Source organism: Hyaena hyaena, unplaced genomic scaffold, assembly GCF_003009895.1.
Source record: "Hyaena hyaena isolate Hyena2069 unplaced genomic scaffold, ASM300989v1 scaffold_0, whole genome shotgun sequence".
Taxonomy (NCBI): domain Eukaryota; kingdom Metazoa; phylum Chordata; class Mammalia; order Carnivora; family Hyaenidae; genus Hyaena; species Hyaena hyaena.
In genome coordinates this window covers 9,423,713-9,451,528 of record NW_024080632.1, presented here as the reverse complement: position 1 = coordinate 9,451,528, position 27,816 = coordinate 9,423,713, and the positions used below count along the sequence as shown (strand labels likewise).

General features: G+C 37.3%; 1 protein-coding gene across 2 annotated transcripts in view; it reads left to right on the top strand.

The window, feature by feature from the left end:
- The first annotated feature begins 322 nt into the window (after positions 1-322).
- Positions 323-27,816, top strand: part of MED13L (mediator complex subunit 13L) — a 299,169-nt gene continuing 271,675 nt past the window's right edge. For both annotated transcript variants that reach the window (XM_039228598.1, XM_039228507.1), the window contains exon 1: positions 323-504. In XM_039228598.1, the coding sequence (XP_039084529.1) occupies positions 433-504 (72 nt within the window). In that variant the 5' untranslated portion in view covers positions 323-432. The remainder of the gene's footprint in view (positions 505-27,816) is intronic.

Here is a 27,816-nt window from a genome sequence, read left to right as displayed (position 1 = left end):
AAACAAGGCGGCGGCGGCGGCGGCGGCGGCGGCGGCGGCGGCGGCTGAGGAACAGGGAAGGCGGAGGCGGCGGCCGGCCCGCAGCGCCGGCCAGGGAGGCAGCGGCGGCCCTGAGAGGCGGGGAGGGCGCCGGGCCGCGCGGACAGCGCCCCCCGCCGCCGCCGAAGCCGCGGGAGCCGCCGCCGCCGCCGCCCGAACAGGAAGGAGCCGCGCGGCCGCCGCGGACCCCCCCGCCGGCCCGGGCCCGCCGCCCCCGGCGCGGCGTCGCCGCGGCGCCTCCCGCCCGCCCGCCGGCCCTCGCGCCCTCCCCCGGCGGCGGCGGCGGCCCGGCCGCCCCGCGCTCCCCGGCGAGGCGCCGCCGCCCGGCCCGGCCTCGCCTCGGACGCCTCGCTCCGACATGCCCCGCTCTGGCGGCCGGGCTCGCGGAGGATCATGACTGCGGCAGCGAACTGGGTGGCGAACGGGGCGAGCCTGGAGGATTGTCACTCCAACCTCTTCTCGCTGGTGAGTAGCCGGGCTGCGGGGAGGGGGGGGGCGAGCTGGGGGGGGTCCCCGACCTCCGCCGCCGACCAACTTTCTCCTCCCGCCGCCGGGACTTCGCCCCTCCCTCGTCTCTCCCCGCCGTTCGCCTCTCGCCGATTCTCCCCCTTTTGGATCGTCTCTCCCTCGCCTTGGATCCCATCCAGTGTTTATTTGGCTCTTTAAAAATCATTTGTGAGCGCGGCGCTCGGCGTGGAATTTGCATGTGGAAGTCTCAAAGCTGCGGATTCTGGGTCGCACTTCGAACGCCCACCCTCTGTTGCAATCACACCCCCCTTCCCCTCCCCTTTTCCCCCGTTTTTCCCCCCCTAAATGTGGAAGGCTTTGCCTTGTGCTGCCCGCGCCCGCGATAAGCAGCCTTTCCCCCTCCTGTCGGATCGGCTGCCCGCCCGCCCGCCTTTTGAATTCTTTTTTTTTTTAATTCCATAATGACACCTGCAATTTTGCCCGAAAACAGTTGATTGAATGCGATTGTGTCAGTAAAGGACTCTTGCACCCGGAGCTCCCGCGATTGTAAACATCGACAGCCGCCCGCCTCTCGGGGCTTACTACGCCGGAGAGCCGTAAAGCCATTGCACCGAGCCGACGGAAGGTGGAGGAGGCTTTTTCTTCTTTCTCTCCCCCTGTGTCTTTTAAAAACTGTTTTCTCTCTCCTAACAACGAATCCACACACACACACAAAAGCAACAAGCTGGGCGGTTTGATAACATCGCTTTTATCTGCCTTCGCCGCTCTCGCGCGCTCTCTCTCTGATAATTGACAACTTTTCCTTCGGATTTGAAATCGCCTGCCTTAATCTTGAAGCAGTTAGGGTGTCAATTGTTCTCCTGGAAGCCTGGCATCCGACGACGACGTCTAGATTCATCGAAATTAAAAATGTATAGGGCTCCAGCAACTCTCTTCCTGGCGGTGGCAGTGACATTTGGTGGTAAATGCCATCTTTGCTTTTTTATTGGGTCGTATTACCTAGCTCTGAAAACATTCACCTTGTTAAACCTGGCGTTTAGGCTAATAATTGCAGTGCGTGGTCTTTAAATCTGTGCTTTGTGCATGAGTTACTGAATGTATAGCTATGTGCCCGGGAGACCACGAATTTGTTTAAATATTGAGCAAAGATTTGTAAACAGATGTAAGGCAATTATGTTTCAAGCGTAGAATATAATTGGAAAATTGGCTGAACGGTTTAATTTAGCCTTAAAAAAAAACACCCCAACTTATTTTAAGTTGTGCACCTTTTTTAGGGGGACGGCCTTTGGAGAGCGTGCATTTTGGAAATTGTTTTCTGTAACCTCTGCAGTAGATAGAAGCATTATTTCCTGTTAATCCGTGTTTACAATTACACTGGATAAATAATTTAGTGTTCAAATTGTAATTAGTTACATTTAATTATGGGTGGCATAGATGGTTTTTTTTATTATCTTGGAGACGAGTGGGGAAATACAAATTCTTGCCAACTTTTCAAATGGAAGTGTTATTTTGTTAAATATTTCCTTATGCAGCTAAAAAAATATCAAACCACTTGATTTTTACTTACAAAGAGTGACATGATATCTGTGCTTTCGTTATAGTATAGTCCAGGTCACTTTTTTTCTATCAACATCCTTATTGAGGTATTTAGTCTTAAAATTGAATTATAAGTTGCCATTCTTCCTCTTTGTGCTATGATAATTTTCCCTTGATCTTTTGACATATGGGAATAGAATTCATTTTGCCTCCTCTTTTCTCTCCCCCAGTATATCATTTAGTATCAGTCAGATACAGAGACTTTAATAGATTAGCAAACATATTGATTAAGGGATATTTAAAATGGGTTTTGTTTGGTGGCTGGATACCACATTGACCCTTTAACAGGTAATTAAAATAACCAAGCAGACCAATACTAGTGAGGAGAGATCCCCGAAATTACCATGTATCATTCTGACCGGTAAGGGCTCATGTATATATGGCTAATTTATATACAGTAGATTTTGTAGACCACTGAGACTGTATTATATGTGTAGCCAGCCTTTAGGATATATTGTCTTTTACCTTTTTTTCTTTCTCTCTAAAAGCTTAAGTACAGATGATAATGTTAAAGAGATAAGATGCTTGAGATTCTTTTGGAGAAACAAACAGTTTTATAAGAGGATTTTGTGTTTTATCACTGACTAAAGGTTTGTGCTTTGGGTATTTCTCTCTTGAACCTTTTAAAACCAGGAATAATAGAGTTTTTGGGGAAAAATACACACACCTACACACACATGCAGAATTACTCATTAGGTGGGAACTTTGATATGCAGAACTGAAGAAATGCATGGGTTGGCCCTTTTTTTTTTTTTTTTAAGACTAGAATGTTTACATTCTCCTGTATGTGGAGGGTGCATAAGGTGCTATTTTTTTTTAAAATTTAGAATCAGTTAAAAAGCTGCTGACTATAAATTTTTGCACATTCCAAATGAAGAGTTTTCCTTGAAAATCAGATGTAGTGGCAACCCAGTGTATTAAAAATATATTGTCTAAAGTACATTATATAGAATAGTTAATTCCAAAGGAGATAAAATTATCTCTTGTTTAAAACAAAGCATGTATTACAAGAACTCTTATGTGCTGAATAATAGCATGTTTTTTTTTTTCTTTTTGGTCTGCAGTTTTTTGAGCAAAGTATTGTTTATAGAGAATTTACCTAGATACTCCTAGTAATGTGGATTGAAATATAAACTAGAGATTAAAGTTCTGCACCACACTAATGATCCACCCACTTTCTATTACCTTGAAGTATTCATTATGGCTTAGCAAAAGTTGATTGTGCAATCAACTGCCTTAAGATTTTTGTTCTTGTTTTGCTTTCTGATTTTCTACTGTACGGCATCAAATTTCCCAAATTTTTTGTCACCCACCCCCATTTCCTAACACGTGGAAAATGCCATTGTGTTTATATGATATGGGTCATTGTGTGTGTTTCTTATTCTTACCATTGTGAGATTTGTAACTGCTGCATTAAATGCATGCCTTGCTGTTACCTTTGTGACTCAAAACTGTTTTCTCATGCTGTCCATCACATTTCTGGGAGACTCTTGTTACATATTCACTCAGCGTTAATTCAGTTAAGTGTGTTAAATCTGCCTGTTTGGAAAGTGTAACGGTGCACCCTGTGGTGTGTCAACTCACTTTTGAGGGAAGATGTAATTCCCAGATACAAATATATCTTTAGGTTTGGTTCTCTATTGAGATCATATGGAAAGTGATTTTGCATTCTGTAACTAGACTGATGTATGTACTCTTTGAGTTACAGCGATTTAACTCTAAGGTTTGTGTTCCACATTCACGTTGTTTTGTTTGCTTAGCGTCTTCCTGACTAGGGGGTAATTAGGTGATGATATCAAATTCTCTCTCCCTGAATTGAAACACACACACATCAGTATATGATTCCTGTGTAGGACCATTACTTCTGTATTTGAAGCTTTAAAGTAATCTGTTGTTGCCCTTTCTTTTCTCTTAAGAGATTTATTTATTTATTTTTTTGCAGAGGGAAGATAGTTGTAAGTATAGAAACTTTGGGATCTCTTTTGCTAGAACCAAATGGGGATGACTGTAACTAGAAAATGAGGAAAAGGGAATGATTTCTCTCATCTTCTCAAGTGCCAAAATATATATACACAGTGTATTTTTTCATTGCAGTTGCCAATTTTAGCATTTAAACTTAGAGCATCTTTTTTCCATGATGGCTTATTTTCTTTAATGAAAATATTTATAATTTGCTAATGTATGTTTTCAGTTTAGCATTTTGTTGTTAGTAGCACATGGTGTTAACAGTATTTATATATTTTTAATAGCAATAATTGCCACCCGGTAATAGTTGCCATATTAACCTCCAATTGCTAGTAAATATTTTTAAGTACATAATAGACAGCAATTTAAGGCATAGTGTAGCAGTTTACTGGACCGTTTTAAAGAGCCATTTGTACGTGTGATGAGTTCATAATTTTAAAGAGAAAATGTACCTAAGACTTGCATGCTACAAAGTAATGTTGCTGTGTTACTGCTTGAAGTGCTCATAGAGAGGAAGTTAGGTTGGGACTCTTTCTTCTCCTTTGTGAGAATAGAGGCCTGAGGGTGCCTTTAGGACTATAAGCCTTTATTGAGTTTATCCCAGGTGCTTAGATAGCTTAGCATTCTTTGGAATGCTTTGGCCATTTTTTTCATACTTGCATTAAGGATTTATTTGGGAAAAAAATCTCAAGGCATTCCTTTAAATAACATTAAGTTATAGTAGTGGATTATATTAATTAGGTATGGAAAAATGGATTCATCTCTTTTGTTCACTGGCTAATTTAGCCTCGTTAGTTGTGAGTTAATTGTATTCATCAAACACTTTCAGAGATCTCCTCTACTCTTGAGATTAATAAAGAAAATGCTCTGTCACCAGTTTGTGCTATATGCTAGAAATTAAGAAAACCATTTGCACAAGATAAGTACATTCTGTAGTTATGTTTGTCAGATTATTTAAAATTGAGATGAAACTCAATGTAAATAGTAAAAATTGCTTATCTGTACTTTTTATGAACAGTTAATACAGTTGTCTCTCAAAGTTTGATTCAGAGATAGACTAGATATTTTTCTGAAATGACTTATTTTTTGATAGAAGAAAGTAATAATGCTCCCCCCTTCAGTAGTAGATGGTACTGATATGTGTGTTTTTTTCCTTAAAGTGGGTACTATGTTTATTTCACAGAAGCTAGCCAGTGAGAGATGACACAAAGTTTAGGAAAATTAATAATATGATTGACTATTGGGTATTATTACTGAAATGTGCATTGCAGCTACTTATTAAAAATTGAGAGAGTTTCTGCAACATTGTTGTCTGTCGTTTGTTTAAAATGTATCATGTGCTAATCTGCTTTAAAACCTGTGGGCTGTGTAGTGTTGACCACCAGAATTTCTATTTTGTTATTTTATAAGCATTCCTATTTTGAGAAGTAACATTTAATGCATTGCACAGTGAGGTAATTAGGTAGCCTGAAAATGTGCTGTGGGGTATAGTTAAAAAAATTCACAGGCACACTCATGCACACAGGCACACATGCACATTTGTTTCGTAGGACTTGCTTAGAGTTTTGGAATTAATGAATCAATATTTGTAATATGTTCTTGGAATTTAGGACTCCTTGCCCCTCTTGAATCATTTAACTTCTTTCTGATCCTGTTCAGATAATTTCCTTTTATAGTATGTGCTTTCATTGTTTATTTGAAAGATTTGAAGGTGTTAGCTTTGTTCTGTTGGGGGAATTCACTTCATTACATAGGGGAGATGATTTTCCGTTAATCTTGGTAAATATTAACATAAACGAGGAATTGTAAATTCAGACTCATTTGCATGAATGAAATATGTATGCATGCCCAATTTTTGTTTAGTATAAAGTCACTTATGTATATCAACATAGTTTCTAGCTTTTCTCTAGATGATATAAAAAGTTTTAAATTCTGTTAAAATGTTGTGGTTGGTGTTTATTTCAGACAGTTCCCTTACTCTACCACAATGTTTTGGTTTTTAATATTAAAAGTCACTTAGTATAGATTAGATTTTTATCCCCATAAATTGGCCATCATAGTCTTATTTTAGAAACTCCTGTTTTGCTTGTATTTATAATTAGCATGCTTTAGTTATGTTTGTTGGAATAGAGTTGTTTTCCTTTTTTAAGCTAATAAAATGTCTTTCAGAGTACATTTGGATTCTAGTCTGGAAAAAATAGGAGAGATGACTTTTTTTCCCTTTCTTTCTAGATGAGAATTAGGAGATCACTTGTGTCCCAGGGAAAATGTTATGTCATTGGCATCTTCATACACTGGCTTATTATGTATATTTCTGAATGTTTATTTTCTAATTCTAGGTGGATTGTGGTAGAATCTTACTAAAACCATATTTCTGCTACTGTGAAATAGCACAGAGCCCTGGTTGACAGCTTTCTACATTTTGTACTTTTTCCGGTACGGTGAAATTCCATTACTGTTAAAGGAGCCTCCCGAGTTGATTATATTAAAATTTCACCTATGTCTTAATTTTGTGTAGTTCAGATTTGTAACTTTAACTTAAAAAATGGAAAGGGGAAGATAAAAAGAATTAGGTAAACTTGCAGGTAGATATTCTTTTCTCATTCTTCATTAGATTTCTTTAATAATTAAATTGTAATTGTTCTGAGTCACTGCATTAATTGGATATATTTAAGACATTTGGTATTTAAATCTGAGGAAATATGTAAAATATGCAATATGTATAAAATACAGAATTGTGAATAGAATTTTAAAATATTGAATGGAAATTTAAAAGATTGATCATCTGAAAGTTATTAAATTGCATGAAAACTGTTAGAATTTTTTCCCCTAAAGACAAGTTTTCCCAATTGACAAATTTCTGAGGAAGTATTTTTGTGTAAGACACATGAAGCTTCCTCATAGAGTTCTACATTATTTCATTAAATAGGAAAGATGATTAAATCCATCTGGGCTTAATTTGAGAGCTAATAAGTAAAGTATTCAAAAGAGTATAATTGGTGTGAAAAAACATTTTGTGTTGGCAATTCTCATGATTGAATTTTAATGTCCTAAGGAGAAATAAGGAAAAACATGTGTATATCTAACCCAGGAGCCAGCTCCTAGTTGTTTGTTTGTTTGTTTGTGTGTCTGTACACGCCTGGCACAGTCCTACTCATCTTTTAAGTAGGTCAAATGTCACCTCCTCTGTGAAGCTTTCCCTGACTCTCACTGGTAGAACTAGTCACTCTTGCTCCTTCTGTGTACCTTCTTCTGTGTATCTCTGATATGCACTTGAGGTTTTGTGGGGCAGTGACCCTGTCTAAATCATGCTTGCATTCTCTTTATAGTTGGCCGCTCCTTAACTGTTCATTAAATGAATGAATTAATGGACAGTTACTCTCTTCTCCCTTTTATTCCTGAGGGAGTTCTCCTTGCTCATTTAGGTTCTGATCACAATTATGTTTTTTTTTTCTTTGAACTTACTTACATTTTTAGCTCTGTATTCTGAATATGTGTTATCTAGGCTGTGTGTACTGTGGCTTGATAGTAATTTAGATGAGTTCTTATTGTTTTTGAAGACAATTCCACATCTGATCAAGAGACGTGTGCTTTTCATACCTCAAAGGAATAAGGATTCGGTATTTAGTTTTCTGGAGTGTGGTAGGCAACCTATCGATTTTGGAACCTGTTAGAGATTTTGTTTGGGGCTTGATCCAGAATTCCTTCATTTTTGTTCTTTAAGCTCTACAGAAGGGCTTTTGCTCAACCTTCAGTTTAGGATTCCTTTCCATGAGCCCAGTAAAATGGGCAGTGAATGCTAACAGAGAAAGTTGAGTGGTATTCACAGTTTTTATTAGTGACTAGTCTGATCAGGTTGGTTGCATGATGGTTATGTGCCTCAGTTTCTTCTATAAACTTGATGGAAATATGGAGGGCAGGAAGTATGAAAAATCATTTTGGGTACTTTTTAAGGAAAGAATAACAAGTTGGAGAGGAGCCCTAGGCAGTTCACTAGGAAGTTGGAATGGCAGAATTAGTTGTTTTAAGTATGGCAGTCATGTTGTATTTGTCCTTGTTTTGGGGGAGTAGAAGATTAAATTGTTCATGTGTCTTTCCTCATAAATAAGCCACTATTGAGAAAAAGAACTTGAAATTTGTCTTTGAATGTTCCAACTTTCTGTATGTATATGTGATTAACAGTTGTGTGCTGTGTCGTTAATATGCTGAGTGATCTTGCTGTGCCAACCCTGAGCTATGACTGGCCAAGCCTAGAAATTGAACTGTGGCTCTTATTTGGTAGTTTGAGCTATTAATTCCTTGGCAGCTCCAGAATGCTCTTTGAACTTTAAATAGCAGTTCTATTAACATTTTGAGATTTGTCTCAGGGAATGTCAGAAATAGTACTTAATAAATATCTTTTTCTTCTTCAAGACTAAGTCATGTTTTAGTCTGACAAACATGTCACAACCCTTACTATGTTTTGAACAAAGTATATATTTTCAGCTACTAGCTAATTTCTATTTTCCATTTAATAATGCAGCAACATCTAAAAATATTGTTTAGATCTTGTTGAAGAAGTAAGTTCCCCCACCCCCAACTGTAGTCTTTTTATTAGTAAGTTCAATATGAATAAGTGTCCTAAGTTTTTATCTGGAGGTGTAAAATTTTACATGTGAGGTGTTCTTCAGTCTTCTAAAATATTAGAAAAAGTTAATTTCTGAAGGATCCCCCCGCCCCCCACTTAAAAACAACTTTCTGTTGCTACAAATGATGGTTAGCTTATTTATGTTGTAGTGTACTTGATTACTTGTGTTGTTTATGGCAGCATTTTTATGGGCATGAACTTGTATTTATTGTTCCTATTTGGAATGTCAGGAGCACCTTCCTCTGATTGTATAGTGCTGACAGTCCGAGCAGGCACTCCCAAAAAAGACCTTGGCAGAGGGGCTGTGAGGACCGCCCAGCAGCTAGACCCTTTCCTAGGCCTTGGAAAGAGGATTGCTATCAGAAAGAGGCTTGAGGAGAGTGTTGAGAGGTACAGATGGCCCCGCCCCATGGGAAGAATTTTCCCTTCCTGTAGGGATTTGTTGCTGCTGTTTCTTTGATGTACTTTTATCCAAACTTTGAGAATAAAGTTCCACAGGTCCTGTGATGTCATCAGGAAAAGATTTTGTATTTCTTTGTCTTTTAGCTGCTTTCCTTAACTTTCTACTTGTTGTTTTGTTCGATAAATGAGGACTTCTGAGCCCTAGTGAAATGAAAAAGAGAATAGGGGTTGATTGGATGGGCTAGCCAATAAATTCCAATAGTATTTAGAAATGTTAATTTCTCATATGTTATGTTTGGGAAATTTAGGACTTACAGAATTCACTTTTTAATAATTTTAATCAGTAATGATTAAAATCTGGCTTGGGCTTGCAAAAGAGCTAATGCTCTGATATGTGGGGGAAAAGACCTACATGTACTGTTTAATTTCTGAGTTGCTATATGGTGAGTGCAGAGGAAGAACACCATTGACAGATAGCATAGGACCTTGTAGCCAGAAACACTTAGAAGGGGAGTTTTAAACTGAATTTTGACAGAATTGCTAGAGAGGAACAGAAACATTCTTTGGAAGCTCAGGTGACAACTCTGAGTCTGTCCTTGAGAATATATACTGAAGTGGCATGTAAGAGAGTACTTCTAACTCATGGTCTTGGTTCTTGGTTTCCTTTTAAAAAAATTACAAAACTTATTGAAATCTAATTTTTGTTAGGACGAAAATTTGAAGTGTGGGCAGGCCAATTTGGATTAAGAAATGGTGATGTTAAAATAATCAGTTTTCTAAAATCAGTTCTGAACTTTAAAAAAAAACTGTGCTATATTACGCAAAATGCTAATGACTAAAGTGACAAATATTTCAGAAACTGGACAGACGTGAATCTGAAATGAGCAGATGGGATATGAAACTAAAAGCGGGAGATAATCCAAGATGATATAGAAACTATTATGAGAAATGAATTGAGGAAAAACAAGTGTGTTAAATGGTATTACATTTAATAATGTGTTTAAAAGCCTTTCTAGGATTGCTCTCTTACATAGACAAACTAGAATTGTTGAACTGTGTAACCCATCCTTCTTTAAATTTAAAACAAATTAGGTTTTGGCCCAGGATTACTTCTGATGAAGCCTAGTCATTTAAGTCATGAATGTGTGTATTATATGTACTTTAAAGTAGACTATAATTTGCTTTCTCTGCAGTAAAAATTAAGAGAATGATCATGATTTCAAAGACAATTGTGGTAGACCTTGGAGAGAAGAGATAAGGAGTGAAAGATGAGGAAGTTTGCTGTTTTGGATGGCTTGGTGCTCGATTGAAATTATTACATTTGACTGTTGAGGACAGAATCTGGATTCTAGTGGGTTGCGGAATGAATGGATGGTACACTTTTCAGCAAAGAAACTTCATTGTGAAATAAGCAAGAATGTGGGAGTGGGAAGGGAAAGAGATTGGATTAAAAAAATTTTTTTAATGTTTATTTATTGCTGAGAATTAGAGAGAGAAAGAGAGGGAGACACAGAATATGAAGCAGGCTCCAGCTCTCAGCTATCAGCACAGAGCCCTATACGGGGCTCAAACTTATGAATAGCAAGATCATGGCTTGAACTGAAGTCAGATGCTTAATGGACTGAGCCACCCAGGCGTCCTGTTGAAAGGTAGATTGAAGGGAATTTTTCAGAATGTGAGAGCCTCATTTGTGTTTGTGGATTTAGGAGCAGCAATAGTGGAGAGGCAGGAAGAAAGATGGAAGGTAAAAAAGAACAGTTGTTAATGGATGAAAGGAGTCTGGCTGGAAATGGTATCTAGAACCCAGGTGATGGGTAGGGTTAGCACTGGAAAAGAGTAAGACACCTCAGATAAAATATGCGAATATAAGAAATGAATATGTGTGAAGGAAGTGGGGACAGTATCAGTTGTAGCTTGAGTGCTTTTTAAATTCAGAGATTAAATATATTCAGTTTGAGCCTGAATAAATTAAAATAAATTTTTAGCTAAACATTTTGCATTTTATTGGATGTGCTTGTAATCAGCCATCTTTATTTTAAATTTTCCTTTAATGGTCATTTTAAGTAGGCCAGAGGTCATTTTCTTAAGGTGTGTACTTCAAAATTATAAAACTGATTCTGAGCTAGTCATACCAGAACTGACACACATCTAGCCAAATGAGAAGTGCTCTTCAAAGTAAGCCTCCTTGAAATGGATCAAATACCAATGCTGTTGTCCAGTATTTTTTTTGGTTCTTTTGCTTTGCAATTGCTTTTAGAGTTTAGTCAGCCACTCTAGAAAATCTTATTTTAAAGGATGCTTCTTTGGTCAGTGTCTTCTCTTTGTGTAATTTACTGTGTTCTGCTTTTTGCTCTAAATTGTTGCCCAAGTCAGCAGTTTAGTACTTTATGGTGGGGTTCATGGATGATGAGCAAAAACCCCAGAAAGAACTCTACTTTTGGATATATTGGCATACATATATTGTAGACGTGTGCTGAGAATTTCTGCCTTGCTGTGTACAGCTGCCTCCCAGGTTCTAAGTCTAGTGTTTCAGTGGTGTGTCCCCCCCCCCCCCCCGACAGTTTCAGTGAAGCTGGATTTAGTGGTACGTTGATTGGTAAGACTAGATATTGGGACAGATTAAGTGGAGGTGGGATTTTTGCTTTTTGGGAATCAAGGCATATTATCCTAAAAGGGGGAGTAGAGTTGAGTAGGATTGCCCTCTCTCTAGCAAATGTCAGATGTCATCCTGAGGTCCATTTTTAGTGAAACTGAAGTAATCATGAAGAGAAGCCTTGTGATGAGTAAAAGTATCCTTTTGAGATCATCTCTTAAGATTTTAACAGAAAGTTTGGTTTATGAGACCAAAATGTTTACTGTTGACTTTTTTTTCTTTTTATTTTTTTATTTATTTAAAAAATTTTTAAATGTTTTTTATTTCTTTCTGAGAGAGAGAGAGAGAGAGAGCGAGCGAGCAGGGGAGGGTCAGAGAGAGAGGGAGACACAGAATCCAAAGCAGGCTCCAGGCTCGAAGCTATTCCTCATCACAGAGCCCGATGCGGGGCTCGAACCCACAAACCGTGCGATCATGACCTGAGCCGAAGTCGGACGCTTAACTGACTGAGCCACCCAGGCACCCCTGTTGCCTTTTTTAAATGTTTTATTTATTTCTGATAGAGAGAGAGATGGAGAGAGAGACAGAGAGACAGAGACAGCGTGAGCAGGGCAGGGTCAGAGAGAGAGGGAGACACAGAATCCGAAGCAGGCTCCAGGCTCTGAGCTGGCTGTCAGCGCAGAGCCCGACGCGGGGGTTGGAACCCATGAACTGAACCGTGAGATCATGACCTGAGCTGAAGTTGGCCGGCCGTTTAACCGACTGAGCCACCCAGGCATCCCTACCGTTGCCCTTTATTGTTGCTTTACTCATCTGAGACTACCTAGTAAGCCATTGTATATTCCATAAATGCCCTTTCAGCAGTTTTCCCACTGGCAAAGATTAGGACATAGCCCTTATATGTATTTAGGATTTCATTTGTTGTGGTCTGCCTTAGTATTCAGTGGCAGGGAGGTGGAGAGGGTATTTTACCTATAACTGTCAGGTCTGTATTAGTTTGTTAGATTAAAAGTTGCAGTGGCAAGTGTTTTCTATTTTTGGATTCAGGAATATAATGAAAATTTTCTCAGCCAACTTTGCTTTTATGTTTTTCAGATAGCATGGATGAGTTTATAAATCTTCTTTTAAGTTCCTTTCACATCAACAAAAAGGAGTTAATCCTATCAAAAATATGGTGTTATAATCCTAGAATTATAGATATTTTGGGAAAATTTACTTCCATGATAATTATTCTCAACAACAGGCACGTTTTAATTTTACTAATTTATAAAAGACTTTAACAGCTTAACATTTAGAAGTTACATCAGAGCATCTCAGCTGCTGAAGGCCATAAATATTTATCTTTTGAAATGTAAGTTTTTAACTAAACCTAAGTTGCTAAAAACTTTTTTCAAAGTATATTGGTTTATATACAAAGTGTATTGAATCAAGTATCTTGATCCCAAATAGATTAAACTCATTAGTTGTGTGTAAAGTACTTGAGAAAGATATGTACGAAAATGATATTTTGTTGCTGTTTGGTGATACCATGGTGAAACTGAGCTTTGTAACCCAGACAGATGGTGCTATTCTTGAATCTGTCTGCAAGATCCTGTAACATTTAATTAAACAGTGGAATGATTCTCATGAGAAATCATACTTTGATATGTATAAGCTAATAAACTGACTTCTTTAGTAAATTTTAAGAATTTGATTTGAAAAAGAGGTATTGTTTTTAGGAAAGTTTTCTAATGAATCTGTTAGGATAAATAGCTTATTTTGTTAGTTTATGTGGTAATCTCAGGAAATACTCTAGATGGAAAATGAACAAAACTCATAGAGGTAGACACTTATCTTCTACAGGAGCTTTGATTTTGTTGCCAAGCTTTCTCATACAGTAGGCGTGATGCACTTTTAACCCGAAGAGCTGACTTTAACACTTTCCAGAAAATTCTTGAGAAATTTGGTAATAAATGTTAACACTCATTTTAGAAAATTACTATTGATTTAGATTCCTTGTGATCCACCTTGCATTTTAATATTGGAATTGAAAATAGAAATGTGTTAAACCACTCAACCCAGTATTAATAAATTATAGGGATAGACCTTTAACTATTTGGGGCACCTGGGTGGCTCAGTTGCTTAAGTGTCCTACTTTGGCTCAGGTCATTGATCTTGTGGTCCATGAGTTTGAGCTCTGCGACGGGCTCTGTACTGAGAGCTCAGAGCCTGGATCCTGCTTTGGATTCTGTGTCTCCTTCTCTCTCTCTCTGTCCACCCCCTGCTCATGCTCTATCTCTCTCTCTCAAAAATAAATAAACGTTAAAAAATTTTTTAAAGGAGCAGTGATTAAAAAAAAAAAGAACTTTCTGAGTTCAGTGGTAATATTGTACAGTTGAGATGAGTACATTTGTCAATTACATAAAAAGTCATACAACAACATTTCTGGACATTCTTGTAAATTATTCTTTTATTAAATATGCTTATTTTTAATCTAATGCCTAGTCTTTTATAGATGGGTGACAGGACTGAAAGGTCACGTTTGATGCCAGATTGGATGACATGAAGAAGTGGAAGTTTATTCTGTATGCACCTGGGGAATGCCTGAAGGGTCTTCAGGGGGCTAATGACATGATCAGATTTTTATGTTTCAGAGAGAAAACTCATGTGGGTTCTTGGAGTGTAGATTGTAATAGGGAGAAAATAAAGGCAGAGAGAATGCCCTTAGAGTAGGCTAGATATGAGAAATCACATGGACCTAGTAGGAATGGAGAGAAAGAAATGGAATCAAGTAATATTTTGGAGGTACAATTGATAGTACTTGGTGACCGATTGTGTATGTCCTGGGAGAGGAACCAAATGGCAAACAGATGAGTTGTTCTTGGTTTTATGGCATTCGCATTCCTGTGCATGTGAAAGAAGGAGGCAGAGTTGGCAGCATACGTGTGCTCTAGTTGTTAGCAGAAGACTATGCTTTGATCATAGATGTGTATATGAAAGTATTCACTGAGCCTGGGTTCTTGCTGTTAAGTCCTGCAGAACTCAAAAGTTTTAAAATTAATTATGGGATGAGCTCAGGGCAGAAAGACTGGGAATAGTGGAAAGAAAGTAAAAACAAATGTTATTTATAAACTGTTTTCAGAAAAAAATTTGAGGCAGTGAGAATAAGGTTTCTGTCTTAAATTGAGAATGGGATTTATAAGAGAAAGGAGGAGTGGAAGAAAAAAGTGGAGACAAGGCTGATGGGGTGGTTGGAAAAGGGCCTTTTGAGAGGTGTTGTAGGCGGTGATGGTGGTGGTTGGAGGTGGAATTAATATTTTGCCAGAGGAAGAGCTCATGAAATTCTGATGATCAGAAATGGGCATGGAGAAACCCTGACAGGAAGAAGGAAAATAGAGGTGGGTATCCTAATAGCAATTGGCTCTTACATAACCTTTGTCATATAGAGCCTCTGTTTTTGATAGTGGTCAGCGCGGGAAGCAGATTACATATTTTTTCTGCCAATCTGTTTGGGATGTTTTCATTGAGGTTTTTCTTTTTTTAGATATTTATTTATTTTTTGAGAGAAACAGAGCACGAGCGGGGGAGGGGCAGAGAGAGAGAGAGAGAGAGAGAGAGAGAGAGACAGAATCTGAAGCAGGCTCCAGGCTCTGAGCTGTCAGCACAGAGCCTGATGTGGCTCGAACCCACGAACCCTGAGATCATGACCTAAGCTTCAGTTGGACCCTTAACTGACTGAGCCACTCAGGCGTCCCTTGAGATTTTTATTTAAAGGTTTTGTTTATATTTCATATTGGTGATATTTTCGGTAGGAGGAGGAAATGGACTTTTACCCCTGTTTTTCTTCTTGCCTTTGTGGAAATTACCAACCTGTAGGAGTTGGGAAAGTGGAAAGGATAGAGAGGGTATTTTAGACTCAGAACTGTGTATCTTTTGTGCCTGTTCTTCATTCTAACTTTGAATTCCTTTAGATTTTTATTCCTACCATTCTATTCTTTGTTCCTTCAGCACTTAGCTTTCTGGTTGTACAATATTTTTTTTTTTTTAAATTTTTTTTTTTAATGTTTTATTTTTATTTCTAGGAGGGAGAGAGAGAGAGAGAGAGACAGACAGCGTGAGCAGGGGAGGGTCAGAGAGAGAGGGAGTCACAGACTGAAACAGGCTCCAGGCTCTGAGCTGGCAGTCAGCACAGAGCCCGACGCGGGGCTCGAACCCACGAACCGCGAGATCATGACCTAAGCGAAAGTCGGACGCTTAACCGACTAAGCCACCCAGGCGCCCCTGGTTGTACAATATTTTTATAGGTATTGAGAGTATGATTGTATGCCATGTCCTATTTTTACCTCATACTGGGAAAAATGTTCCCTTCTTCCATCTCTCTCTGCCTCCATACCCTTTTCCATTTTCAGTACCATTGGTGGGCTCCCTGGGCTCTGGAGCCTTCCCTGCCCGGGCTGCACATTTACTTGGCAGTGCCAGTTCTCCGTGAAAGCACTAACATATATCTGTATATATATTATATATATACGCACTTCAGAACTCTGCTGTAATTTCCTTGGTGTGGTGGCACTCCTCTCCAGTAAGTTTTGAGTGCACTTACTGGTGCAGTGTGTGCTATCCGTTGTCAATTGGCTGTAATTCATTCAGCCTTCCCGTGTGGGTAGATTTTTACTTGGCTACCCTGAAGGAGGAGAGCTGGCTTTCTTGCAGTTGTCATTTTTCTTTAATTTCTCTCTGAGTGAGGTAGTACCAATGAAATACTTCCAAGAAATGAACTTTCCAAGAAATTAAAACTATAAAAAATGAAAGCCAGTCCATTAGATCAGATTTACCCCAGCTCTTCTATTCTTGTTAATGTAACTTTTTGTGTACCTAGAGGTAACCACAGTATAAATACAGTTCTTCATTCAGCTGAATGCACTCACACATTTTCCATGTGGTTACAGTTTTTGTAATTGTATAATTTTAAGAGAAAAGCCTTATTTATTTTATATATTTAATAAAAAATTATGTAGTTTCAAATTCAGACAATACTAAAACAATGAAACGTTCCCCCACCACCATGGGTAGGTAACTACTGGCAGTTTAATTTTTATCATTACAGATTTTTTTCTTTTGCATGTTAGTTTATGTGCCTGTATACATATGCAGTTTCAAACTGATCTTATTGAGTAGATAAAAGTAGCATGTGTAAATCATGCATAAGGTGGAAAGAATCACGATACAGCGAACACCCACATTCCTACTACCCAGAGTTAGAAAAATAACATTTTATCGTTTGTGGAAGTCCTATGGTGTCTTTTCCTTCCCATTCTTTCTTCTTCCTTTAGAGGTAACTGTTATTCTGAATTGTATGTGTATCTTTCTGTATTTTTAAAAAAGTTAATTATGTGTTAGGAAGTGTGTAGGTATGTACATATATATAATTTTGTATGCTTTTCAGCTTTTTATAAATGAAATATATATACTGTGTTCTTTTGTAACTTGCCTTTTTAGCTTAATATGTTCCATCAATGTGGAGTTCTAATTCACTCTCATACCTGTTTATGCATTGTGTCAATGATGGGCATATTTGTAGTTTAAAAAGTCATGGGGGATAGTCATGTATTATCGCTTTTCCTGTAACATGCATTTTCTGCTTAACATTGCAGATATTTTAAAGTCAGCAAATTTAGAGTTTTCCTCATTTTTTCTGTGGTTTTTTAAAAAATAGTTGGTATTCTGCATCATAGGATGGACGATCTGTTGTTTAACCAAAAGCTGTGAGAAACATTGGTTCACTTTTTTTTTTGGTAATAGTATAGTTTAGGCATTAACTTTTGATAGTTATAACTATACATTTTAAAAAAGATGTCAGTTTATATTCCTATGGGCAATATATAAACGTCCATTTCTCCTATCCTTGCCTATAGTGAAATTTATCATTAAGAGTTTTTCTACTCTGTGTAAGAAATATCTCAGTATTTTGATTTTGTTTGTTCATTTCTAATGAGGTTATGAGCATTTTTTCATACATATGGGTATACATATTCTTTGACTTCTCTTATTTTTTAAAAATACTTAATCTCTAAAAAGCCTTTTTCATTTTCCTATTTAACAATTTCAGTCATTCACTAATAGGACTCTGTATTTCAGGTCAAGTCTTTACATGTTATGTACATTGTTAGAGCTTGTGCTGTTTCTAAAAGTGCTTATTAGATGCCTGAAACCGTAAGTGCTTGCCAGCTACATGCATTTTCTCATTAAGGTCCTGATGAGGTTGTGCTGTTCCCATTTTTCAGATTAAAAAACTGAGGCAAGAATTTTAAATGATTTAACCAGTGTCACACAGCCAGCAAGTGGTGGAACTGTCACTGATTTTAGAGCCTGGATGCACTTAAACAGTGCATTGTATTGTGCGCTCTTCTTCCTTCTATCTAAATGCTTGTAGGGCTTCTGTGAAGCTCCTCTTAGCCATTCCAAGCATTATTGGTCTCTTTCTTTTCTGAGCCTTTTAAAAATTAACAGTGTGGACCATATAATATAGTGCAAGCACGAAGGTAGAAATCACTGGAGCATATAGATTTGCCTGAGATTAATGGAGTGATAATATAGTTTACATTTTTTTAAAGTTTCATCAGAGATTAATGGAGTAATAATGCAGCTTTAAAATTTCTTCCCACAGATAGGGAGATAGATTTTTTTTCTCTTAGACTGCTTTATTCCAAATTGAGAAATCATTTGGAAAATGAGAAAGGATAGTTTATTGTTTTGATCAGTTGCTGGGGCAAGGTAAAAAGCTAGGTAAATGTGTAGTCTCAAAAAAACTTCTGTCACCTCATTAGAAGTCTTTTAGTTTAAAAAAAATAAAAAGCTAATTTACTCAAATGCTCACATCAAAAAGGACTTACTATAGTTTCGTGATCATGTGTTTATTAAAAAGTAGACAAATAGCTTAACCAAGGTAGAAATTAATATCTTTTTTATACACAGGCAGCCTGGAGGCAGGCATTTAAGAACTGGTTTGGTTGCTTCTCAGTCATCAGGTGTCCCAGGCTTACTCTGATTACTCCATGGTCTTTAGTTGATCACAAGTAGCATATTGTCCAAGATGGTTGTTCAAACTCTAGTCATCATAGTGGCATTCTAGATTGGAAGGAGTAGGAAATGTGGGAAGGACACACCCCTCCTTTTTAAGGAAACTTCTACCAAGTTTCTTATAACACTTCTGGCCAGACTTCACCTCAGGAAAGTTTTAAGTATGTTGTTTGCCTCAGTAATATACATTGTATGTTACTAAGGAGGAAGGAGCCCTTCGTGTTTGGTCAGCCAACTAACAGTCTGCTACACAAAGAAAATGGTAGAAATACTCTGTTACTGCACTTGGGCAAGAAATCATCCTAATGTCGCTAATGAACCTCATTAAATAGTTCAGTTCCCAGAAACTTCACAAGCGTTCTCTTTTAGTTAAAGTTAGTAAATATAAATCATTAACCATTTTCTGACGTAGACATGACAGTAATTTTTTCAAAAACATTGCATACTTTCTTTTTAAAAAATTTTTTTAATAGTTTATTGTCAAGTTGGTTTCCATATAACGCCCAGTGCTCATCCCAACAAGTGCCCTCCTCCATGCCCATCACCCCCCCCCGTCCCCCCCCCCATCAACCTTCAGTTTGTTCTCAGTATTTTAAGAGTCTCTTATGGTTTGCCTCCCTCCCTCCCCTTAACTATTTTTTCCCCTTCCCCTCCCCCGTGGTCCTGTGTTACGTTTCTCCTGTTCCACATATGAGTGAAAACATATGGTATCTGTCCTTCTCTGCCTGAACCCTCGAGTTCCATCCATGTTGCTACAAATAGCCAGATTTCATTCTTTGCCATTGCCATGTACTATTCCATTGTGTATATAAACCACATCTTCTTGATCCATTCGTCAGTTGATGGACATTTAGGCTCTTTCCATGTTTTGGCTCTTGTTGAAAGTGCTGCTGTGAACATTGGGGTAGATGTGCCCCTATCATTGCATACTTTCTAAGAGATTCATAATTACTTTGGAGATGTACAATATGGTATTTTGACTTTATTAAAAATAGGTTTTTTCCTTTCAGAGATTTTTTCATGAATTCTTCTATTAATACATAAATATTTGATCTTGATAGAGGTATCATTGACATACAATACAGTGAACCCATTTTAAGTAAGTACAGTTTCATGAGGTTTGACAAAAATCTGTATGAAACCCACTGAAATCACAGTAGAAAACAGACCCCTCCCTCCATCTCCATAACCATTATCTATTAGTATAGACTCATTTTGTCTTTCCTAGATTTTTTTTAAAGTTTATTTATTTATTTTGAGAGAGAGAAACCGCGAGCTAGCATTTGAGCTGGGGAGGGACGAAGGAAGGGAGAGAGAATCCCAAGCAGGCACTGTGCTGTCAGCAGTGCAGAGCCAGGCACAGAGCTCGAGCCCATGAACCACAAGATCATGACCTGAGCCGAAAGCAAGAGTTGGACACTTCACCAACTGAGTCAAAAAGTCTAGGATATATTTATCAGTGGACTCATATAGTGTAAGTGTCCTCTTCCTATAGTTGCTTAAGTAGGTTATTCCTTTTTAAGGCTAAGTTATAATCTCTTGTATTGCTGCTAAACCGAAGTTTGCCTACTCTTCCATTTATTGGTTATTATGAACATTTATGTACTGGTTTTGTGCGGGACATATGTTTTTATTTCTATAAATAGGATTACAGTTGCTGAATCATGTGGGAAACATAGGTTTCATTTTATAAAGAACCGTTAAAGTTTTAAAATGTCCCATTTTACATTTCTATCAGTTATATAAGGGTTCTGATTGTGATTCCGAGGTAACAAAGATTTTCTCTCCTTATTTCTTCTAGAAGTTTTGTAGTTTCATTAGGTTTAGGTTTTTGATCAAGTGATCCCTTTTGAGTTCAGTGTGTGTGTGTGTGTGTGTGTGTGTGTGGTGTGAAGTAAGGGTTGAAGTTCTTTTGGCATGTAGGTATCTAGTTCTAGCATCGTTTGTTGAAAAGATGGCTTTTCTCATTGCATTACCTTGGCATCTTGGTCACAAATCTAGTGACTATATTGCATGTATATATGCCTATGTTTATGCAAAGATTTATTTCTGGATTCTATGTTCTCCCCCTTTGATCTATACGTCTTTATGCCAATACCACAATATCATGATTACTGAAATTTTATAGTATGTCTTGAAATCTGGGCAAATTCTCCCACCTTTGTTATGTTTCAAAATTGTTTTGGCTCTTTTGGGTACTTGCATTGCAATATATATATATATAATATATTTTATATTATATATATAATTATTATATATTTATTATATACATATGGTTTTAGAATCAACCTGTCAATTTTTCAGAAAGATCCTGCAGGGATTTTATTGTAGTTTCATTGAATCTGTAGATCAAATTAGGGAGAACTGACAGGTTAACACTTCTAAGGCTTCCAGTTCATGAAATGGTCTAGCTTCCATTTTTTTAGATCATTGATTTCTGTCAACATTGTTTGCAGTTTTTGGTATACAGATATGGAACATATCTTATTAAGTTTATCCCAAGGGATTTTGTATTTTTCAATTCTGTTTTAAATGGCACTGTTTTTAAAATATTCTAATTGTTTATGCTAGTATGTAGGAATACAGTTAAGATTTGTATATGTATCTGTGTATTGCAACTTTCCTAAACTCAATTATTAGTTAACAGTAGCTTTTTGGTAAAGTCCTTTAACTTTTGTGACTGTACATGAGGATATTGTCTGTGAATAAAGATGATTTTATATCTTCCTTTCAATTTCTATGCCTTTTACTTATTTTTCTTGCTTTGTTGCATTGGTTAGGACCTATACTACAAAGTTGAATAACCAGGTACCTTCTTGCTTTGTTACTGATCTTAGGTGGGAAGTACTCAATCTGCTATTATTACTTGTGATATTAGCTGTAGTTTTTGAACATTTTCCTTAATCAAGTTGAGGAAGTTCCCTTTAATTCCCGGTTTACTTAGTTTTTACCATGAATAGGTGTTGAATTTTGTTAAATATTTTTTTCTGCATCTATTGAGATGATCATAGGTTTTGTCCTGTTCTGATGGGGAATCATATTAATGGGTTTTTGAACTAGTTTGATTCAAATTATATTGATGGCCTTTTGAACTCCTTCAACTAAGCTTGAATCTCTTGAAATATGCTCCCATGTGCAAGGTGTGTTATCGTTTTATGCACTGTTGGATTTGATTTGCTACTATTTTGTTAAGTTTTTAATCTGTGTTCATGAAAGATATTGGCATCTAGATTTTACAGTATCTTTGTCTTGTGTTAGTAATGTTAATCTCATAAATGATTTGGGAATGAGCCTCTTCTCTGTTTTCTGAAAGAGCTTGTATAGGATTAGTGGTCTGTCTGTCTTTCTTTCTTTTTAATATTTTTATTTATTTCTAGGAGAGAGAGAGAGACAGCGTGAACAGGGGAGGGTCAGAGAGAGAGGGAGTCACAGACTCTGAAACAGGCTCCAGGCCCTGAGCTGGCAGTCAGCACAGAGCCCGACGCGGGGCCCGAACCCACAAACTGCGAGATCATGACCTAAGTGAAAGTCGGACGCTCAACCGACTAAGCCACCCAGGCGCCCCTATTTCTTTCTTAATGTTAGATAGAATTCACCATTGAAGCCCTCTTGCCTTGGAGAATAGTTTGTAGGAAGGTTTTAAATTACAAATTCTGTTTCTTTGACGGGTATAGGGCTATTCAGATTTTTAACTTTTTTGTTTGCTTTAGTTTGGTAGTTCTTTCAAAGGATTTGTCTATGTAATCTAAGTAGTTATATTTATTGGCATAAGGTTGTTTGTAATAATTGCGTTATCTTTTCAGTATCTTTAGTATGTGAAATAATTCTCGATGTCAGTAATTTGTCTTTTCTTTCTTGGTTAACCTAGAGAGAAGGTTCTCTATTTTATTGTTAAAAAAAAACAACAACCAACCACTGGTTCTTGACTGTATTGGTTTTCTCTATTGTTAGTCAGTTTTACATTTCATTCATTTCTCCTCTTTTCAGTATTTTCTTCCCCAAGTTTATATTTGGTTTAATTTACACTTCTTTTCTAGCTTCTGAAGGAAGAAGTTTGGAGCAATTTTATACCTTTCTTCCTTTCTATTGTAAATATTTAAAACTACAGATTTCTTTTTTTTAGTGTTTATTTTTCATACACACACACACACACACACACACACACACACACACACATACACGCAATGAGCGGGAGAGGAGCAGAGAGCACGGGAGACACAGAATCCGAAGCAGGCTCCAGGCTCTGAGCTGTCATCACGGGGCTCAAACCCACGAAAACCTGACCCGAAGTCCGATGCTTAGCCAACTGACCCACCCAAGGCACCCCTTAGAGCTCCAGATTTCTCCTTGAGCACTGTTTTACTTGCCTGTACAATTTTGTATATTTTGTTTTCATAATCATTTATTTCAAAACATTTTCTACTTATCATTCCCTTTTTGTCCAATGTGTTGTTTTAGAGGTATTATTTATTTGATTCCAGATTTTGTTGGGAAGGGGAGTGTTCTAGATATTTTGTGGCTAATTTAATTCTGTTCAGAAACTTCAGTTTTAAATATATTAATATTTTTTTTATGGCTCTGCATATGGATTCTCTTAGTGAATGTTCCATGTGCATTTGAAAAACTGTGTATCCTGTTGAGTTTACTTTTTCTTTTTTAAAATAAATGTCAGTTTGGTTCTGTTGGTTGATAGTGTTGTTCACGTTTTCTATACCGTATTGATTTTCTGTCTACTTGGTTCTATCAGTTGCTGAGAGGAGGCCTGTTGAAATCTTCAATTATAATTCTGGATTTGTCTGTTTCTCCTTTTAGATATATCAGTTTTTACTTCATATATCTTGAAGCTTTGTTGTTAGACAAAGCTGCACATTTGGGATATATGTCTTCTTGAAGAGCTGACATTTTTATCATTGCAGAATTTCTCTCTTTATTCCTTTATAGTCCTCTTGGAGTCCACTGTGATATTAATGTAGCCATTTTAGCTCTTTTATAATTTGTATTAGAACTTGTTTTTATATTTAAAGTGCATTTCTTGTGGGCATATAGAGTTGGACCTTTAAAAATTTTACTTATCCTGAGAATTGGTGCTTTTTACTGTAATGGACTATTTGTGTTTAATATTATTATACGATGATTGTGTTTAAGTCTATTCTCTTGGCACTTTTCCCTATCTGTCCCATCTGTTCTTTGTTCCTTTTTTCCCCTTTTCCTGCCTGTTTTCAGGTTATATGAGTGTTTTCTTATGATTCAATTTTATCTTCAATATTGGCATCTTAGGGGCACCTGGCTGGCTCAGTTGATGGAGCATGCGACTTTTTGAAATTAGGTTGTGAGTTCAAGCCCCACATTGGTATCTTAAATATACTCTTTGTTTTGCTTTTTAAAACTTTTTAAAACTGTTTAAAACTTTTTACTTTTTAAAACTATTCAAGAGCTTATAATATGGACCTTTGTTATCACAGTGTATCTTCAAATATTAAATTTCATTTATAATGTAAAAAACCTTAGAGCAATATACTTCCATTTTCTATTTCTGGCTTTTGTGCTACTGTTGTCATATATTTTTCTTCTATATCTGTATACAATCTGTGATGCACTATTAGTTTTGCTGTAAACAGTTAGTTTGTTTTAAAGAAATTAAAAATGAGAAAACAAATGTTTTCTATTTATATATTAACTGCTTCTGGTGCTTATTCTTCTGTGTAGATCCAGGTTTGCATCTGATATTTTCTTTGTACCTGAAGAACTTTTTTAAAAGGCATTTATTCTACATACACAGGGCAGTGCCATGGGTTTCTGTTAATCTAAAAGAAGTGTGTATTTACCTTCACTTTTGAAGGATACTTATACTTCATCTAGAATTCTAGATATGGACATTTTTTTCCTTTCAGCGTGTTCTATTGTTTCCAAGCTTGCAGAAGTCTGTTTAAAATATTGTCTTTGTTTTTTCCCTTATGTAAGGTGTCTTTTTCCCCTTTTGAAAGCTTTTTAGATTTTTAAAAAAATCACTAGTTATCAGAAACTTAATTTTGTGTTTTTTTGGTTTGTTTTGGTTTATGCTGCTTTGAGTTCACAAAACTCCTTGGGTCTGAGAACCTTGTTCTCATGAAATTTGGGGACAGTTTGGCCATTTTTCAAAAACATTTTTTTGGTTGTCCCTTTTACCTTTGCATTCTGGGACCATAATTATATGTAAGAATGCTTCATAATACCCTGCTTTTGGTCTTACTCATTATCCTTTCAGCTTGAAAATTCTCTGCTCTTCAGCTTATATAATTACACTGTATGTTGTCAAGGCCCCTAGCTTTTTTTTTTTTTTTTTTTTTTTTTTAACTGTGCTACTTTACTGTTAAACCCATTCAGTGAATTTATTTTGTATTTTGTGTCTGGAACTTTTCATGTTTTTATGTTTTTCATTTCTTATTAAGTTTAAATTCTTGACCGTACTTATAATAGCTTTCTTAAAGTGATTTTTAATTCCATCATCACTTTCATTTCTGGGTTTGTTTCTTTTCACTGATCTGATTTTTCTGCTGGCCATGAGTCTCTTTTTGCTCTGTTTGAATGTCTGGTATTCTTTTATTGGATGGTGGATATTGTGAATATTATTGGAAGTCTGGATTTTATTTCTTTCCTGTAAAGAGTTGAATTTTGTTTTGGCTGGCAGTTAAGTTACGTGTAGATGAGATGATTGTAGTGAAGGTCATTATTTTGAGACTCGATTTTTAGGGTGGATTAGAGCAATCTTTTTTTTTTTAATGTTTTGTTTATTTCTGAGAGAGAGAGAGAGAGAGCGAGCGAGCGCGAGCCCATGAGTAGGGGAGGGGTAGAGAGAGAGGGAGACACAGAATCCGAAGCAGGTTCCAGGCTCTGAGCTGTTAGTACAGAGCCCGACACAGGGCTCGAACCCACGAACCATGAGATCATGACCTGAGCGAAGTGCGGGCGCTTAATGGACTGAGCCACCCAGGCACCCCTAGGTTAGAGCAATCTTTATGCTAGGCCTTGTTCTTACTTTTGAGGCATGGTCCTTCTTAGTCTCTATTTAATGCCCAACTGGTTTCCACTGTGTTTCATCCTGACTGTTCAGAGCTAGACTGTTTCCCAGCTCTGTGTGAACTGTTAGAGTGGTAGCTCTCCAGTAATTCTTTGCCCGGCCTCATGGAAGTTTGCTCTTTGAATGTGTAGCTTAGTGTATGTAGGAACTATTTCACCAGAACCCCTATAGGATCTCTGGTGCTCTTTTTCTGCAGAGCTTTCTGGTGATCTGCTCTCATAAACTCCAGCTGCCCCAGCCTTTGCAAGGCCTACTTCATTTGTTTTCTCTCAGAGACCCTAGTTCTGTGCTGCCATTTGTCCAATGTCTGAAAATGGTGGTTTTGTATTTTTTGTCTAGTTGTTTATGGTAGGAGGACAGTTATGGTGCTTCATATATTTTAAATATCATATTTGCCTATGTGTGTTGTCTTAAATCCTAGTTCAGGGGTCTTTTTTTTTCTCCTGGGGGCGGGGAAATCAGAGAGTAGTTATTTCAGGCTTACAGGTCTCACAGTCTCAGTTACAACTAATGAGCTCTGTGGTTGTAGTGTGGAAAGAGCGACAGATAGTATATAAGTAAATGGGCAAAGTTGTGTACTAATAAAACTTTATTCATAAAAACATTTGGCCACCCGATGGGGTGTTTTGTCAGCCCTTGAACTGGTTGACTGAGATACAAATGATTTAGACACATAAAATCTTATGATTTGGAAGGGAAGAATCTTTGAGACTTGTATTTCATGTTTGAAAGGAACCTTATAAATCATATTGTCCAACCAACCCTTTAATGTTTGAAGCCACATCCAGTATTAACAGCTACTTCTTAACATCTCATATGTATGATTCTCAGGGATCTCAGCCGGAGATTCTTTGAGAAAGTTGTCACTGTTGTTTGAATCATCAGTTTTTCCATTTGATTCTCTGCTACCACTTGGGTCTGTGCTGAGCAAATCTAATTCATCTTCCTGATATGGGTCCTTCATAGAAATTGAAGACTTCATAAATTTCCTCAGAATGTTAACTCCATATTAAATTCATCCTGCCTAATTCCGCTATGGAATTCATTCTTTTATTTTTGCTCCCATGTTTATTTGCTTGAAAGTATTGAACATGAGGCCTTAGAGCCTCTAGCCATATGACATGTTTAGATTTCCTCACCAACCTAGTCCTTCATCTGTTAATTTGTTCCAGTTTATCTAGATTTCTCTCAAAGTATGGAGCTGGCAGCTGAAGGCGGTATTGACTAGTGACTTCCTGTGGAAAATATGCTGTGTAGGATCTAGATCTGTGCTCTTACTAGCATAGCTTACGATGGAAGTAAACTTTTTTAGTAGCTAATTCACATTGCTTAATTCAGCTTCCTGTCATATAAAATCTTTGAGCCCTTTTCACTCATACTTCTGCTAACCCAGCTCCCTATTTTTAATTTTTATGTTTTTGAACTAATATTGGTAAACTGAGAGCTGAAAAGAAAATTACAATTTAGGAAAAAGGTTATTATGAGTCAGCAATAATGTATGTATGTTAGAAAACGTCTTTGATATTCAGCTTCATTGTATGGGGAGTCCTGCATTTCTCACAACACGGAAATGACATGTTAGATGGAGGGCTGTGGGAGGCCTGGAGTCTTGTTGTCCTCAGCCCTCTGCAGAGCGGCTCCCGGGCAAGCTGCTTAGGTAAAGGTAGGAAGAGTTGAAGACTCAGGTGGGAGGAAGCATGCAGTTGGAACTATGTCTCTGCTTAATCAAAGTTTTCATAGTCTAAAAACGGAGAAAGGAAAGGCGACAGCACACTATTTTAACACATGGTAAATAGCCTTTTGGCTTTTGCAACACAATTTATGGATGCTGAATTATTAAGATTAGGAATTTGGTAGAATCAGTCTATAAAGTGGTATCATGAATTTTCAATATTAGTAATTTTTGTAGGCATTAAATATATTTTACTACATTTGTTCAGTTTTTTTTTCTTTTTTAAAAATTAGAGCTGTATTCTTACAGAGTTTAAGAATCAAATGGTTCTACAAGGTTTA